The sequence below is a fragment of the Pteropus vampyrus genome, unplaced genomic scaffold (assembly GCF_000151845.1).
Source record: "Pteropus vampyrus isolate Shadow unplaced genomic scaffold, Pvam_2.0 Scaffold170, whole genome shotgun sequence".
NCBI classification, from domain to species: domain Eukaryota; kingdom Metazoa; phylum Chordata; class Mammalia; order Chiroptera; family Pteropodidae; genus Pteropus; species Pteropus vampyrus.
The window spans coordinates 2,556,057-2,572,664 of record NW_011888951.1 but is presented as its reverse complement, the minus strand read 5'-3'; the positions used below and the strand labels follow the sequence as shown (position 1 = coordinate 2,572,664).

The window sequence follows — 16,608 nt, the reverse complement described above, 5'->3', positions numbered from 1 at the left end:
TAAAATCAAACAATCTCTAAACCAGGGATTCAGAGATGGGAAAAAAAAAATTAAGTCTTTATTTTTACTAACTTCCAACTGAAATGTAGCATTTCCTTCCATTATGAACATAGGAAACAATTGACAGTAGTATTAGCAGTATCTGTCATTTTATCACTCATAGAAATCACATTTAGATATATTAGTTATTGCATATATTTCAAAATAATAATTTGAAATTATAAGTTTTAGAACCAGCACTTAATCTTATTTTGTGTGTTAATAGAAGTACATATATACCTGTACCACAAAATTTTGAAAATATTTTAGTATATTAGTTTTTTTTTTTTTTTTGGCAATCCTTCACATTTAGTTTTATGCATCTGAGAACATTATTCTGAGAAGGGGTCCATAGGGGCTTCACCAATTTGCCAAAAAAATCTATGGCATAAAAAAGGTTAAGAACATCTGCTTTAAGCAAATAAGTCATTAACACCACAGGAAGAGAATATTTAATAGTGAAATATGTGAAGCCAACTACAACAGTTATAAATTTCAGAAAAGGTAAATTATGCTTCAGAATTTAATTACTTGAAGGAACTGCATAATCCACATTAATTGTACAATCTGGCTTCCCACAGAGGACTGCATTTCCCACTATCTCGATCTTTCCTATCACTGTACATACCTCCACCCCCCGACTCCAGTCTAGAACAAGTGGTCAAGGAAAGAAAGATAAATAGTGTAACTCATACTGATGATACTCAAAAGCAAACATAAAATGTTTAGCAACTGGAAACCTGGTGGGAGGAGCTCAAGAGCACACTGCGTTAGGAGAGGCTGGGTTGGCAAACCTAGAATTTGAGGACAGTGGTAAGTTGACCTAGCATTATAGTCTAAAAATTTAGAACATGAAGTCTGGTAAGTTTGGGATCCATGGAACAGCCTTCCGAGTTTGCTTGGCAACACTCAGATGGTGACCATGTTTCAGAGACCAGTCCTAGGCTTACCATCCAAACAAAATGTAGATGTACAGAGAGCCTTATAGATAAGAGCTCAAAAATATACATGAAGTAAAATGAAATAGGAATATTAGGCATTAAAAAAAAAATCTCTGAGAAGGGAATGGAATTTCCTATTTGTGTGTCTGGGTAAGTACAAAATTTAATAGGTCTTAGAGGTTACTGTAGAGCTAAGATACTGATGGTCTCTGGACTTGCCCCTCTGGTCTATCACCACACTGTTGTTGAGAATCATTCTAAAACATTATAATCCTCTTGCTTAAGACCTTTCTATGGCTTCCCACCATGCTCAGGAGCAAGTACAAGTTTAATAAGGTCCTTTATTATCTGGTCCCATCTATTGCTAAGCTTTTGCTCTATCTCAGCCTGCTAAACAACTTGTAGTTCTCCCACTCTTTTGCCTCCAGGTCTTTGAGCATACTTCCCCACTGCCTGGAATACTCCCTATATTTTTTGAATTCTCCTTTTCCTCCAGGTTTACCCTTGGATATTGCTTCTTCCCAGAGTACTTATGTACTCCCATAGTACTCTGCTTATCCACTCACAGCAACTATCACATTAGTAGTCTTTCTTTAGACTTTGAGCAACTGGAGTCAGGTACTTGTTTGTGTTGCAGTCCTATCACATAGCATAGGGCCTGGCATTCAGACTCTCAAGTGGTTGGTTCAATGGTTAAACTATAGATCTATAATAGAATATCTGGGCAAAATCAATGCCATTGTGTGGTGATGGTAAGGACTCAGTTGAGAATTAACCTCTATATCAATGGTTCCCAATATGTGATCCTAAGATACCTAAGAGATCACAAAAATTATAATGGAGCTATTTTATATATTTCGAAAATTAGAATGGAAATAACACATTTACCTAAGACAACATCAGACAAATAACGAGAGAAAGTTGTTTGCTTTTGGCTGGAATATCAGTTCAGAGTAAAAATACTAGATTTCACATGCTGCTCTGCAGTCGATTGGCTAATGATGCATCACAGGAATATCTAAGACCAAACAGACCAGATGATACGGCAACTTTCTATTTGCCAATATACATCATGAGTAAAAGGTATCCATAAAGTTTTGTGAAAAGTTTGGGAATCTTGGAACTAGATCATTGTAGTGACTACCACTATCTTTGTAATTGCCTGAACTAGTATGTCTCTTCAACCAGGGACCTAAATCAAGGACCTTAGGAATCTGGGAGGTCTGAATCAAAGACTCAAGGGTCTAGAGAATATGCCTAGGACCAAGACAAGCTTCTCAAGGAGCTGGAAAATCCCTATGCAGTAAGAAAGGTGACACCTGTCTCATGGAAACAAGTGAAGTTGGGCCTAAGAAGGGCTAAACTGTTTAGAAGGGGCCTGGAGGCTCAGTTCGGTTGCTTTTGTTAGAATTTCAAGTCAAACACTTTTTATGCTGTGTATGTATACACACACACACACACACACACACACACACACACACACATATACACACATACATATATACACAAGAGGGATATACAGGGGAGGTCATTTTTCTTTTTTTAAAGTAAAACTATTTTTGAAAATTTCAGTCTAGTTTAATCATACTAAAATAAAAAGAAGGCAGGACACAGTATTTAAATGCCTATGAAACACCAGGAATGACTGGGTATTTCCACATTGTCTCATAAACAAAAGTGGTGAGTTTGTCTACACTTGGATCAATATTTTCAAGACAAATATTATCTCAGAGGTAATCTTATTTGGGAAGAGAAATAAAACCAAGGCCTGGTGAGAGAATATGGAACAATCACACAGCTCCTTTTTATCTACATATTCCTTTTATTGCTGTTTTTATAAGGGAAAGCTTTTTTAACAGTGGACTGACTCCTATAAATCTACATTTTGTGTATTTCTCCTCAGTTTACTTCCTTGGATATTTTTCAGTTAAACCTGTTTGTGATATTAAGGAATGTGAGTACGTACTATGGGTGGGAAACAAGATGACCAGGCTTTTGGGTGAACCCCAAATCACTCCTCATGCTTTGTAACTGTTTTCTCACAATAAATAAGAGACAAGGTCTGCTTGATGACTGCTTAGTAATTCTTCTCTTCCCCATCTCAATGTGTTCACATACTTTGTAAACCTCTATCTTTCAAATCTAGACAAACTATTTTTAAAACCAAAACCTGCATTTTGTGACCAAGGTCTTACTTGCTAATTGTATTTTTTTTTTTGACTCAGACAAAGCTGATGACTTAGGCTGTAAGGTTAGTATATGACTCACTCATTAGACAAAAAGCACTACTGCAGTGCCAGCATGCCCCTGTAACGAAAATAAGTTTGCAAAGTTATTTAACATTTCATGGTAAAATGACACTGAATCATGTTAAGATTTTGCCATACTATGTTACCTGATATCATTCTTATTTTTAAATCTATAATATTATAAAGGAATGATAATAATAGCTTTTGCCAAGTGAAATCTATACTTAATTCTATACCATGAGTCTAATTTTACTGTCAAAATGAAAAGTTTTCTCTGAAAATATCTTTAAACTTATACTTGAGATGCTTTCTAACAGAGAAAAACAGTTCTTTGAAAAGACTCATCAACAAAAATCTATAGCCTGTGCAAATAACATAAAATGCACTTCTGAGAGGATCAGTTTTGCTTTGAGTTGTTCCCTAATTGTCATATTATATAGCAATAGACAGAAATAAAACATTTCATGATTTTCGCATGGGTTGGGTATAAGTGAGGGAAGATCTAGAAAATCAGGAGTATATTAACTCAAATTTCAGCATATTTATTTTTCAAATAAAATTTTAATGATTTCAGTTCAATACAACTGAAAATGTAGTGTCATTAAAGGGCATTTCCTGCTAAATTTCAAATTATAGGTTGTGGGCCATTTCTGAGCAGAAGCATCATGTTCTACTGAGTATTCAGCTTATTAACTAAGGTGATTGATAGCATCATGGTAAGAGGTGGGGAAGAACAATGATCAACTCACATAATTTGGCTAAAAAGAAAACAAAAACAATGCAAATAATAATAAAGTGGCTAGAGATATTAAAATTAAAATACAATCCCAAATATCCATCTCTTAAATTATTAGAAAAAAATTATAGGTAAAGTTACAGCAAATACAGTCTTCATAAATTTGGGTAACTTTATTTGCATTTTTTAGTGATTTTAAGTCCTATATCCAATGAAACCATTTTTAAAAGCTCTATGAGGAATGGAAATTTAGATGTCTATTACACTTTTCTTTAAAAAAAAAAAAGAGCTTAAATTTCTGAGTGAGCAAGATTCACTTTTGTAGGTAGAGGCCCTGCTTCTTCATGATCTTCAGCTTTAGATCTAATAACCACAAGAGAAGAAGCTGGATATCTGTTTAATTTTTGTTCATTCACAAATTCCAAGTCACCATAGATACTCAGCTTCTGCAAAAGAAAAATCAATGCATATTAGCAATTTAGATAATTAGGAACCTCTCTAAGTAAGTTTTCAAATAACAATTTAATCTATGGGTATTTGGTAAAAAAAAAAAAAAAAAAAAATTCTATAAACATCTTCAAGAATGAAGAATACTTTCACTTAAAGTATTACAGATATGTGATGCAGCTGCCAATGATGGCCAAAGAAAACTTTCCACTTGTCCCAACTTAAAATATTTAGAAATATAACAACTGAGTGTCAAGAAAACTGCTCACTTTAAATGGAGTTTAGTGTGGTCATACCGAAAGCATTGATTCTGGATGTTTGATGCCTTAAATGATCAATTCCTTTGAACCCTTAGCTCTCTGACCAAACTGTCAAATGATTTGGGTAAGTTTCTCTGCTACCAAATGTTTTAACTTAATACATTTGGAAAATATGTGCTATTTTAAACGGCTGTGAGTAGAACAAAGAATATATAAAAAAACATTTTAACACTGATAGAAAAGTCTTCACAAACATATAAAAGCTCCTCAAATTATTACTATCATATCTGAGAAGATAGCACAACAAAAGAAAAAAAAGAATAAGAACATAAAACAGAATCACTGCAAATGTCATAAAACTCACTGGAGTACAATGGGAATATCTAATATCTTTTGAAAGTAGGTCTGTTTAGATGTAGGTCTATCTCCTAAAGGAGGAAAAGTGAAGTGAAAAATTTTTACTAGGAAATGAGACAGATTTTGTTAACTCACTCCTATGGCAATTCTCTGAATCATGAGTTAAGAACTGAAGTGCTAACAGGGCAAGAGACTAAAACCACAGAGAAGTACTTAATGTTAGAAAGGTGCATTTAAAAGATGTTGCATAAAGAGCACCTTTATGAGTTTAAGTACCTATCAATACTGTTACATGCTACAACATTGATGAACCTTGAAAACACTCTGCTAAGTGAAAGAGGCCAGTCACAAGGGACCATGTATTGGTTGACTATGGCTAAGGGTGGTGGTGGTGGTACCTGGGAGGAAATGGGGAGAGACTACTGAGTATGAGATTTTTTTTTGTGGTGATAAAAATGTTCCAAAAGTACTACTGTGATGGTTGCTTAACTGCACATGTTTCAGATATGGTCTGCTGCCTACTATTTCAAGGCAACGACTTTTCTGCAACAACAATGGCCCAGTATCCTCTACTTTTCTAGTAAGAGAATATCTTCCAGACAAATTCCGTGATGGATGGATTGGACATAGATCTGATACAGTGTGGTCTCTTTAAAACCTAGAATTAACATGTGATCATTTGCTCTGGGTCATTGTGAAAGAAAAACTTTCACAACTCTACCTAGCAATATTTAAAGGCCTTGAAACAGCAACCAGGAACTGTTTAAATGATTTCAAACATCAGTATGGAAGAAAATAAAGAGAGAGAGGTGAGGTGAGGAGATAGTGTAAGGGAATTCCTTATCCATCGGTAGGAAAACAGTAAATAATGTCTAAAGTTGATAAAACAAAAAAATAGCAGATAAAATTTTAAAATGGTAACTACCTGGAAAATTTTAAATAACTATTGATTATTGTTTATCTGAGAAGTGAGGAAGAAGAAGGTTTAATTTGTTACATGATTACTTCTAAAAGTTAAACAAATTCAGTGAGTAAATACATATTTGAGTTTCAGGCATGGCTCTCCACTAACCAGTTATGTGATCTAGATAAGTTAAATATTTTCTAAAACTCAGTTTCTTAAAAAAATTTAGATTAAAAAGCTGTGGTAATTATATTATTTTTTGATCATCTGACTTTTATGAGACGTATAGCTTCTAAATGGCAAGGTTCTTGGTCTTGTTTTTTAGACAAAGGAAATATTTATTATAGTTTAAAACATGTTTCACCCTACTTCCTGAGTCCTAGAAGCCTTTAAAATTTATCTTCCATCTTGATCTATTCTTCATTGTATCTTTAACCCCTTAAACAGAGCCTGGCACATAAGTTATCCATAAATGTATGTGATTTACTAATGCAAGTGTTATTAAGAGTCTTCTAAAGCCCTTTTTAGCTGACCACATGAAATCAGAGGATCATAGACTTGACAAATATAGCAATAACTGTTGCTATTGCAAATTTCTGAGGCTGCCTGATCTCTAGAAAGGAATATCCAATATTGCTGAACTCTGTTCTTATATGTCAAGTTTGACCTGCCTGACAAGGACCACTATGGATAACAACTCTTTATTTTTTTTCTTAAATAAATAGCTCAACAAGAAAAAGTGTCATCCCACTGTTTCAAAAATGACATCATAAATGTGAAGGAACAGAGGAAAAAAAGTGGAGAAAAGAGGATAAAAATCTTTATATCGTTATTCAAAATGACACTGTTTTAAGATTAGCCAAGGAAATGAAATTTTTTGCAAACTTGATATATGAGGACTACCTAACTACATGCAAAGTAGGTTAAAGATAAATTATTTCAGAGCTTTCCTAAATAAGAAAAATAAAGCTACTCATAAGTTTCTAAGACCAAAATTCCGGACCTTTATTACCACCATTTTAAGTTTTGTTTATAGTGACTGAAAAGGAAGCTTTTTATATTTCACGTTTAAGCTCCAAGAACCAGGTCTGTACTGAAGAGACATATTCCTTCAACAAGCTTATGATTTCCTACAAACATAAAGGATCATATATGTAAACGACATAACACAATATAAATAACACTGCTCATAGATGAATTATACTTATAGGACTTAAAATGGAGTTTCATGTTACTATGGAGAGGGGTCGGAAATAAAATCATTGAAAAGGCTTTATGAAAGTAAAGTTTAAAATAGGTGGCTTTTGGCCAAAAAAACTGAATAATTTTTCTAATGCTAAGTTCTCATTTTTATGGTAAACAAAAGGGAAAATACCAAGGAAGGAGTACTTACACTATATTTTTAAACAGGAAACATTAATGTGTATTAAAAATCATTTATACTGAAAAGAAATCCACTAAAATGGCAACGCAATATTTCTGAATGAAAGGATTTTTTTTTCTGCTCCTTTATCTGTACTTTACAAATTTCCACACTAAATATGCAGTATTTTTATAATAAAAATATAGTTGAAACATTATTACCTAGCCTAAGTGTGGTTTCATGTACAAAGTAAAGCCTAAAAGCAGTGAATCTAAATGGCTGTTTTCCATACATTTTTCTAGAAAATATATCTCCTTAGAAAAGTATAGGCTCTTTAAGGGTGCAGCCATAATTTTAATTGTTACGGACAGGAGAGGGACAAGAAAGTAACATCCAGTAAGGCAGAATTTAGAGAGAATGTAGCAGCTATCAACAGGACTCCACACGGGTGTTGATGCCTCAGGCTTTATGATCACAGGGGTCTAGGTGGTATAAGTGGGAAAAGTGAGGTATTCCTTAATGTACTTAGAAATAAGGGAAGATAATTTCTCACAGAATTAAAGCTATACAATCAAAACAAAATTTATCATAGCAGAGACAACATCTAAAAGGAAGAAAGGTTAAGAGTTATCTGAAAGGGAGTGAAAGATCTCCAGATCTATAAGATGTGACCACCAGTGAGAGGCACTAAACACTAGAAGAGGAGGTCACTTCCATAAGTCAAGTAAGGAAGTGAGAGGAAAAACTATGAAACGTCCATCTAAGAACAATGTGGATAAGAGACACGAACCATGCAGTCTCAGTGGTGTTTATCTTTCTAGTGTCAGAGTGCACACATAGATCAGCTCCTGATAAAAATCACATAATCAACTCTTCCACTTATGATTCCAGAATCACTAAAGAAACTTAAGAATACTGGCTTTGGAGTCATACCACATGGGTTCAAATTCTGGTTCTACTACTTACTAGTATGTGACAGGGGCAATTAATACACTCTCTCTTGCAGTTTTCATATCTGGAAAAATGGAGATAGAATTTCCATTTTTCACAGAATTAGTGAAAGGACTAAAATGAGCTAATTCATATAAAACATGTAAAACAGTGCCTAGTAGAAAGCACTCAACATTAGTCAGTAGGCCTGGGAACCAGAATCCAGGTTGTGGTAGATTTAAGGTAAATTTCACCTGAGGCCAGCCATTCAAAGATTTACTACTATAGGTATTTAATTTGTTAATATAGGATTTAAAATGCATGGGGTAACTCAAAAGGAAGTTAATAGGCACAGGCAATCTACGTAAGATGTAGAATTCATTTTTTAAGGAACAGTAAAATGATTAAAATATGGACATCAGAACTAAACAAGAACACAAGTAGGTAATGCAGCAAGAGGATGTCATCAGTACATTCATAAGTAGATGAATGTTACAGGAATTTATGCATTTTCTAACACTTCCACAATTCCCAATCCTGTCCAACTTTACCCAATTTATTTAATTTCCTAATTTAAGCTCTTTTAACCAAGTCAATTCCTTATAGTACTTCCCTAACAGTAAGCTTATTCTTGTCTGTACCTGGGAAAATTGCCCACCCAGGCCCCCCTAATCTTTACTAATCCTTACCTTACTATCCATTCCTCAAGGTTAAGGTCAAGATCAACATTATCTAAAAGCCTTAATTGATAATTCCAGTACACAGTCTCTGCTTTCCTTAACACTTTATACATTTATTATTTTTGCCACTTAACCACTTTATCAGACATAGGAAAGATGGTACACAGGAAAAAAAACAAAGGAGTTGTGAGTCAAAAGACAAGAGCTTAATTCTAGCCTCAATACTTTCATTGCTGTGTAATCTTAGGAAGGTTAACTAGACTTTGTAAGCCTGTTTATTCATCTACAAAATGGATATGAAAGCCTGCTGTAGAGTACTGCTGGACATGTAAGATACATACTTTGTCAATTTTAAAGAACTACAACATTATGCTGTCCCAGTTTCTAGTTGCCTATATCACATAGTTTTAATAAAAAAAAAAAAAAGAAATATATTACCTTAATTATTCATGTGTAACTCTTACATTAAAACATATCTTAATAGTCTATTAAGACTGTTGTCAAGCACCACACTAGGCACATGCTAATTGCTTATTATTAGGTTCTATTTTAATTTCCCTCCTTTATTCTTTTCTCTCTTTTTCAATTGCACTTTGGAGGCACGAGAGAACTAAAGTTTACTTCAGCTGGATTTAATATCAATAAACATTATTATACTATATTTAGTTATATAAATAACTTTCCTTGAAAGCTAAATTGAATCATCAAATTGCAGACTTTTCCCAAAACAAAACTTCTTTACCTTAACAGTTATGTTTCTTAAGCCAGTTAAATTTTAATTACCAAGGAAGTCATGACAGTCTTCTGTCTCTCTGAGTTATATACTAGAACATGTTAACTCAAACCCAAACATTCTAGTCTTGCTGCTTCTAAAGCAGCAATTACTCTTTAAGATTTGTGGCAATTATTTAAAATTTTAAGTGATCCTAAAAGTCTTCTTTCTTAAATATCACCTTAGAAACTGATGTCAACTGGTTCTTTTCGGTCTCAAAGAACCAGGGAGGGAGACACTTTATTCAAACAACCAACGTATATGTAACTATGGTAGTTAGCACTACCCTAAAACTGAAGAGCAGTGATTCTTGTGCTGCCAACTTGTAATTTTCATGTGTGCCAAACCCCATGTGTGTGACTAAACCACCGGATCTTCTCTCATTCTATTAGTAGAGAGGCCTTGTTTTTCTCGTTAAACAAAAAAGGCATTTAGAATGGTAAATCATATGGCTCAGTCTTCCAATGACCTAAGTGTTAGAATTAAATTTACCTCAGAGGGAACATACTGCTCCACAGCTGTAGCAACAGTTGCACAACAAATCCAGAGCAATACCATCACCGAGAGGACAAGAGTTGTGGTTAAAATCCACCCAGAGTTACTGAAAAAATATCAACAATTAGTCATTTTAAAATTTCATTAATAGGAGATAATAATTAAAAGCAATCAACCTTATGTACTTAGTTTAATAATACAATTAAAACTTTAGTGTACTATCCTTAAAACTATTTTTAAAAACATATTTATAAAAGGAAATATAATAGCTATTATATTAGGGCGGCACGATGTCCTTTCCTCCATTTCTCAAGTTTCTGTAACATGCTGTATCACTTTTGTAATTTAAAAAAATCAGACATACTGGCTCTGCTAAATGTAAAAAATTAGAGCAAATTACTGTTAAGGGTATTGAAATACTAAATGAAATAAGACAAATGAAATTGTCCTATAAATAGTACACTACTATAAAAATGTCATATATATTATTTTGCAAGATATTATGATGATACTCGCTTTAAGAAAATTCAATATTCCAGAGTTAAGGTGTAGAATAGGTAAATTATGAAATCATTTGTTTTATAAAGGGATCCACAAGAGGCTTCCAGAAGTTAGCTTTTCTAGAATAGTTCAAATACTTAATTTGCTACAATTGATGTATATTTCAATTTACAAGAGTACATCTATTATGAGGGCATTCTGTACCTATAACAGTATATCTTAGTAAAGATATAGTTATATTTTCTTTTATGATTAAAATATCTTCAGGTAGAAAGCCAGTTACAAGAATCAGCAACTAAAGCTCTTCCCATAATTGACCTAATATTTGCCAAACTATAAAGATTCCAGGAACAGGAAAAAAATCAAGCTATTTTTAGATAGTTAAGAGTCTAATTCTGAAAAACTATGGATTTAAAACAGGTAGTCCAATTTTCATATCTGTGCTCATACAACACTAATAAAATACCTGGACTTACCACCATAACCCATTCACTTGATGGTTTGTCAAAACTTGAACATGCTAAGGAAAAAATATGTATAGTCATTGTTCGTCTCCTAGCAAAACAGGCAGAAAATGCACTGCATCTAAAAGCAGAAACTCCTATGTGATGTTTTAAGTATTCCAATTTAGAAAGATAATAGAGTAAAAAATATTTTTTAATAAAAAATACCTAATTTACATATTCCAGCTCTAATCTGGGTACTAAGGAATTCCCTTCCATGAAATGAGAAAGATATATTTGATATGTGGATTCCAGTAACAACTAGTTAAGAAGGAAAACTGGAGCTCATTTTATAAAGTCAATCTGCTTCTTCAACCTCCACAACAAAACAATCCTACAGATTCTTGACTATCACCATTCTCTCTTGCTCTCCTTATCCATTGCCCTAGTTCAGGCCTCATAATTTCTTGCCTGATTTACCAAAGTTCTCAAATCTGGTCCAGGATTCTTCCTGATATTAAAACGATTACTTTCCTGCTCTTATCTAGTTTCTGTCTCTCTAGCCTGGTCAAATCTCCGATTCACCTGATTCTTCACATGTATTAATGTATTTTATACATTCTTTAGGAAGCCAGCATAGCTGAAAATAATTAAACAAATGTGAAGTAAATAGCAAAAATCTCTATTCATCATTAAGACTTACTTTCATCTTATCCGTAAATTCTCCTTTTGAAACCTCTGACAGACTTAGGTATACTCTCTGTACTGTGTATATGAGAGGTGTATATATGTGTATACAATATACAGCAATTATTATTGTGTTGTTCATTATTTGCATGCTTGTCTCTACCATACCATGCTAGACCTAAAAACTCCACAGAGGCAGAGACAGAACATCTTTTCTTAGGTCTCAAGTCCCTAAAACACTGCCTGGTATATAACAGACTCTGGAAAAAGAAATGGCAAGTGAAGAAATGAGTGCGATCTCAATTTCTATTGTGGAAGGCAAGGGTACCTTCATAACAGCTATGTGGTACAATAAAAAGCACTGTAGTAAGAGTTAGAAGACCAGATTCCACTCACTGGTGATCTTGCATGCAATCATGGAAAACCATGACCATTTAGAAAGTAGATAGCTATGGCACAACAGGATGAGTAGAAGATGTAGAATTAGAAAACCTGGGTTTGAATTTTAACATAGTAAATGTATAACTTTGGGGGTAGTTGATTCACCTCTCTGATCTACCTACTTATCACAGGGTATACTGTTCTAAGAGTCAGATGAGATCACTGAGGGGAAAAAGCATTTAAAAAAGAATACTTTTTATTAAAATGTAGGATAGTATTATAATAATTCATGTTTATATGCAGAAATTTCATAGGATTGAATTTATAGCTATAGTTAGTTGTTTCCTAAGTTAAACATCTATAAAATTATTTTTAAAATGTTAGATTTAAAATAACATAAATAAGACAAAATGTTAAAAGGTACTAAGTCACCAATAAGATGCCAGGTTGTATAGTACTGAGACTAAATCATAACTTAAGATTAGACAATTACATAGCTTTCATAAAAGTATCAAACTGCAAAAAACAAAATCCTAAATAATGCAAAGAAAAATTGCTGTTTTTCTGCACACAGTCAAAAGCAGCTTTAGAAATGAAGAGAAGGGAAAATTTAAAGTTAAATCTTCATTCTCTCACCCAGCATAGAAATTTGTTCAGTAAAAGGCATTAACTTTCTAGGTTCCAATGTAACCACACTGATATGATAAAACCTGTCAAGAAACTATTTCTATCACAAAAAATTACAGGAAGCATACAGTTTAGACTAGTGCAGTGTTACACCTGAAATAGAACAGCCCACAGAGCAGCTGGCTTACTGCTCTACCTAAGTGCTTGGCCTGGTACCTGACACAGGGTAAATAATTATCAATAAGTGTTACAGTCCGCTTTCTCTTTTTCTTTAATGGGGGGTGTTTGGGGAAGGCTCATATCAGAATTCTTGAGGAGTGGAAGCACACATACTTTGATAAGACCTTCATCCTCAGAAGGCTTGATATTCCTTCCTAAGAGTGCATAAGGTACCCATTACCACTGCCTACCCACTTTTCCATACTTAAGAATCCTTGGCATAGAGCTGACACATCTTAGTATATAGAACACGAAGCCCTCCTTAATCTAAAGCACTTTTCTACCTCCCCTAGCTTTGCGTGTAGCCATGCAGCTAAAAACAAAAATCCAACCCCCAAACCATTAACATATACTTTAAAATTAAAGCTTAATTTAAATGGCTGGAGAAGCACATTTCTTAAGATAAATCAAGGAATCCTAACAAGAAAGCTTGTGTACTGTAAAAAGAAAACTACTTGCTTGGGTTTTATTACAGTACTATGCATATTACCTTTTAAAGACAGTAAGATATCCAAAACTACAAATTTGGTAGGGAAAAGGTACTTTTGAACGGCTAACAATAACTTAAAAATAAGAAAAAAGAACATATCTCTCTGATACAAGCCGGATTTGATCTCTTATACGCATAAATGAAGAGGAATACATACAGAGAGAAGCATCTTAAAAAGCCATCACTTTCTCCATCTTCAAGATAGTTTCTCTGTGCTTGTGAACTTCTCATTTGTAGATCTGCTGAAATAACAAGGTACATGTTTATGATATCCTATACTCTAAAAGACAGTCTCAAATGACTAAGTCTAGATCTGTACACTGTACAGATATTCAGTTGTCTTTAAGTGTAATCTGATACATTTTATAATGAATGCAAATTCCTGTGGCACATCAAACACTACCTGGATATTCTACTGCATTAAGGATTTCCTATTTTATTTTCAAATTCTCATTGCCATTGATGCTTTCAATTTAATTACATGTAGACTTGAGCAACAGACTTTGGTTTGTTCTAAAGTTAAAGATTGCTTTATGTTATTATCTACCCACCAAAATAATGAGAAAGTTAATTAAGTCAGTATCTAAAAAGAAGGTATGAGCTAGTACATTTTAAAACATAAGCTGAGCTTTAGCTTGATGTTTTATATTCCTATGAGTTAAAATTCACTTCTAGTATAGAAATAGAAATAGATTAAGAACTCACACTTTCAGGGTCGTTTCACTAGTAAGTTTATTGGGAAATATCAGAATATTTCATTAGTTTATATTCAAAACATCCTTCAAAGCAAACTAAATGTTTTTAGACTAGTAGTTCCCAAAGTATGGTCCCCAGACCAGCAGCATTAACAAAATCTGAGAACTTGTTAGAAATGCAAATTCTCAGGTCCTGTCCCAGATCTAGTAAAATTGGAAACTTTGGAGGTGGGGTCTCAAAAATTTGTTTTAACAAGCTCTCCAATCCAAATGTTCATTAAAGTTTGAGAACCACTATTTTAGAAATTATTTGTTCGTCTTCCATTGGTGTAAAAACAATCACACAACCAATTCTACCACGACCAGATTTGACTGCTAATGTTTTTATCCCAAGCAACTTAAAACTTACAGGACATTTTGCTTAGTGATGATTCTTTCAAATTTGTAGGCTCCTGCTCCAACTGTGTTGCATACTGGATTTCTGGCTTAGACTAAAATGATAATGAAAGCAATTAAGTCATTTGTACTTCTTAAGCCTTTCTCAGTAGCAAGTTCTATAACACATCATCTCTATAAATATTCAAATTGAGTAAAAGTAACAGAAATATGGTATAAAAAATAAAACACATTAACCACAATATATTTTAATTGCACATCCTAAACATCAGATCTAGTGCCTTACAAAGAAACAGACAGATTTCTCGCACCATCAAGTATTTAGTCAGTTTAATTTCCTGACAACATTTTTTAAAAAAGAGAAAAAAAGAGAAGGACAAATTACAACATACTGCATTAAATATCATATCCTGTAAAAATGAGTTCTAATTCTAGTTGATCAGCAATAGTTTAGCAGACTGTCAACATTTTTGGCTAAATGCTTATTATCTCTATTTTTTCTCATCTGAAATATTCCATCCTTAAGTATGAGTAATTCATAAATTACAACTAAAAACTTTATACTTTACATATATCACTCATCACTATCCTAGTTATACTCAAGTTGACACAAAGAGAAAAAGAGCTAATTTCACATCTAATCAGGAATAAATGAGGCCTCCACTCTAAGAGTCAACCTAAGCTTTAACTTAAGTAGTTTTAAGACGGATTCAGAGAAAATTCTTTGTTTTACTTATTAGAGACCCAAGGCTCAAGATAGTGCTAAAAATCACATACTAGCCTTATAGTAAGCCACTCAATTAGCAATAACAATTAAAAGATTCACTTTACTTAGTATTACGAGAAAGACAGTGCCACAACATAATTTGTGGGCTGGTGAACATGAAGAATTCAACTATGGTATTAAAAAGAAGACAGCACGGTATAATGGTATATGAGCCTTGAAGCTAAAGTGACTTGAGTCTGAAGCCTATTCTTGTTACTTATTGGCAGGGTGACTTTAAACAAGTTAGACTCTGTTTCCTCATCAATAAAATAGGAATAATACAACCTCCTGAAGTTGTTTAAAGATTTAAGATAAAATATGTAAATCCCTAGTACATAAGAACCTTCAAGAAATAGCTACTATTATTATCATATCACATAGTAAATAATGAGGTAGGAAAAAGTTACTCCTCTAGAAGGTAACTCTGCTTTTTCAAGAAGCTTCTTATAAGAGTTATGAGGAAAAGCACGAAAAACAACAAAAATTATGTTGTATTGCTTTTCTCTAATATCCACGTGATGTATATTCATGCCACTATTTATATTCAAAGTATACTGATTATTCTTATCTCCCATATCTAGAGGTTTCATCTTATCAACTTAACCACTATAAAATTTAGAAAACTCAAAGAGTTCTTGTTAGACAAAGACCGATGATCTTTAGATAGACTTCCAATGGGCAGAGAGAGGGTAAGTCACTGCGTTGTGATACCCAAAGTTTACATTAGACCAAATAAATAATTATTATTTCATGATAAATATTTGCAACTGAATACATGCTCTATGCCAAGACATTAATTTAAGACATATACATTTATCATTGGTATTTAGATTAATCTATGAAGCACAGTTATCACCTGGAATATAACTATTTTTCCATCATCAGCCTGAAGATAAAAAGTCCATGAAGAGGTTATGAAGCTCTGTGCAGAGTCCATCATGTCACTCCAGAATGACCTTACCAGAGTTAGAGGGAAGAGTAGATGCATTTTCGGCATCAAAGACATGAGCTTTAAAAAATAAAATTAAATTATGATAAATATATTATTTTTTGTATATGTATATTCAAGAGAGCAACATAATTAAGATTCTCCAAATCCTTATTTGGACAGAGTATAAACAATTAAGTGAATCTGCTATAATTGTTAGCATCAGAGGAAACTCTTAGTTATCTATGCAAATTAACTATGGTAAAGCTTAAAATCCTTTGAATTTGCCACCAAACATATCT

General features: G+C 33.2%; 1 protein-coding gene across 1 annotated transcript in view; it reads right to left on the bottom strand.

Annotated features, from left to right (window-relative positions):
* Positions 1–3,187: 3,187 nt before the first annotated feature.
* TMEM59 (transmembrane protein 59) overlaps positions 3,188–16,608 on the bottom strand; it is a 24,641-nt gene continuing 11,220 nt past the window's right edge. Inside the window, exons 2-6 of the mRNA XM_023536767.1 lie at positions 16,235–16,387; positions 14,626–14,707; positions 13,679–13,763; positions 10,171–10,279; positions 3,188–4,411 (exon numbers count right to left, since the gene is read on the bottom strand). Of these exons, the coding sequence (XP_023392535.1) occupies positions 4,256–4,411; positions 10,171–10,279; positions 13,679–13,763; positions 14,626–14,707; positions 16,235–16,387 (585 nt within the window). The 3' untranslated portion in view covers positions 3,188–4,255. The remainder of the gene's footprint in view (positions 4,412–10,170; positions 10,280–13,678; positions 13,764–14,625; positions 14,708–16,234; positions 16,388–16,608) is intronic.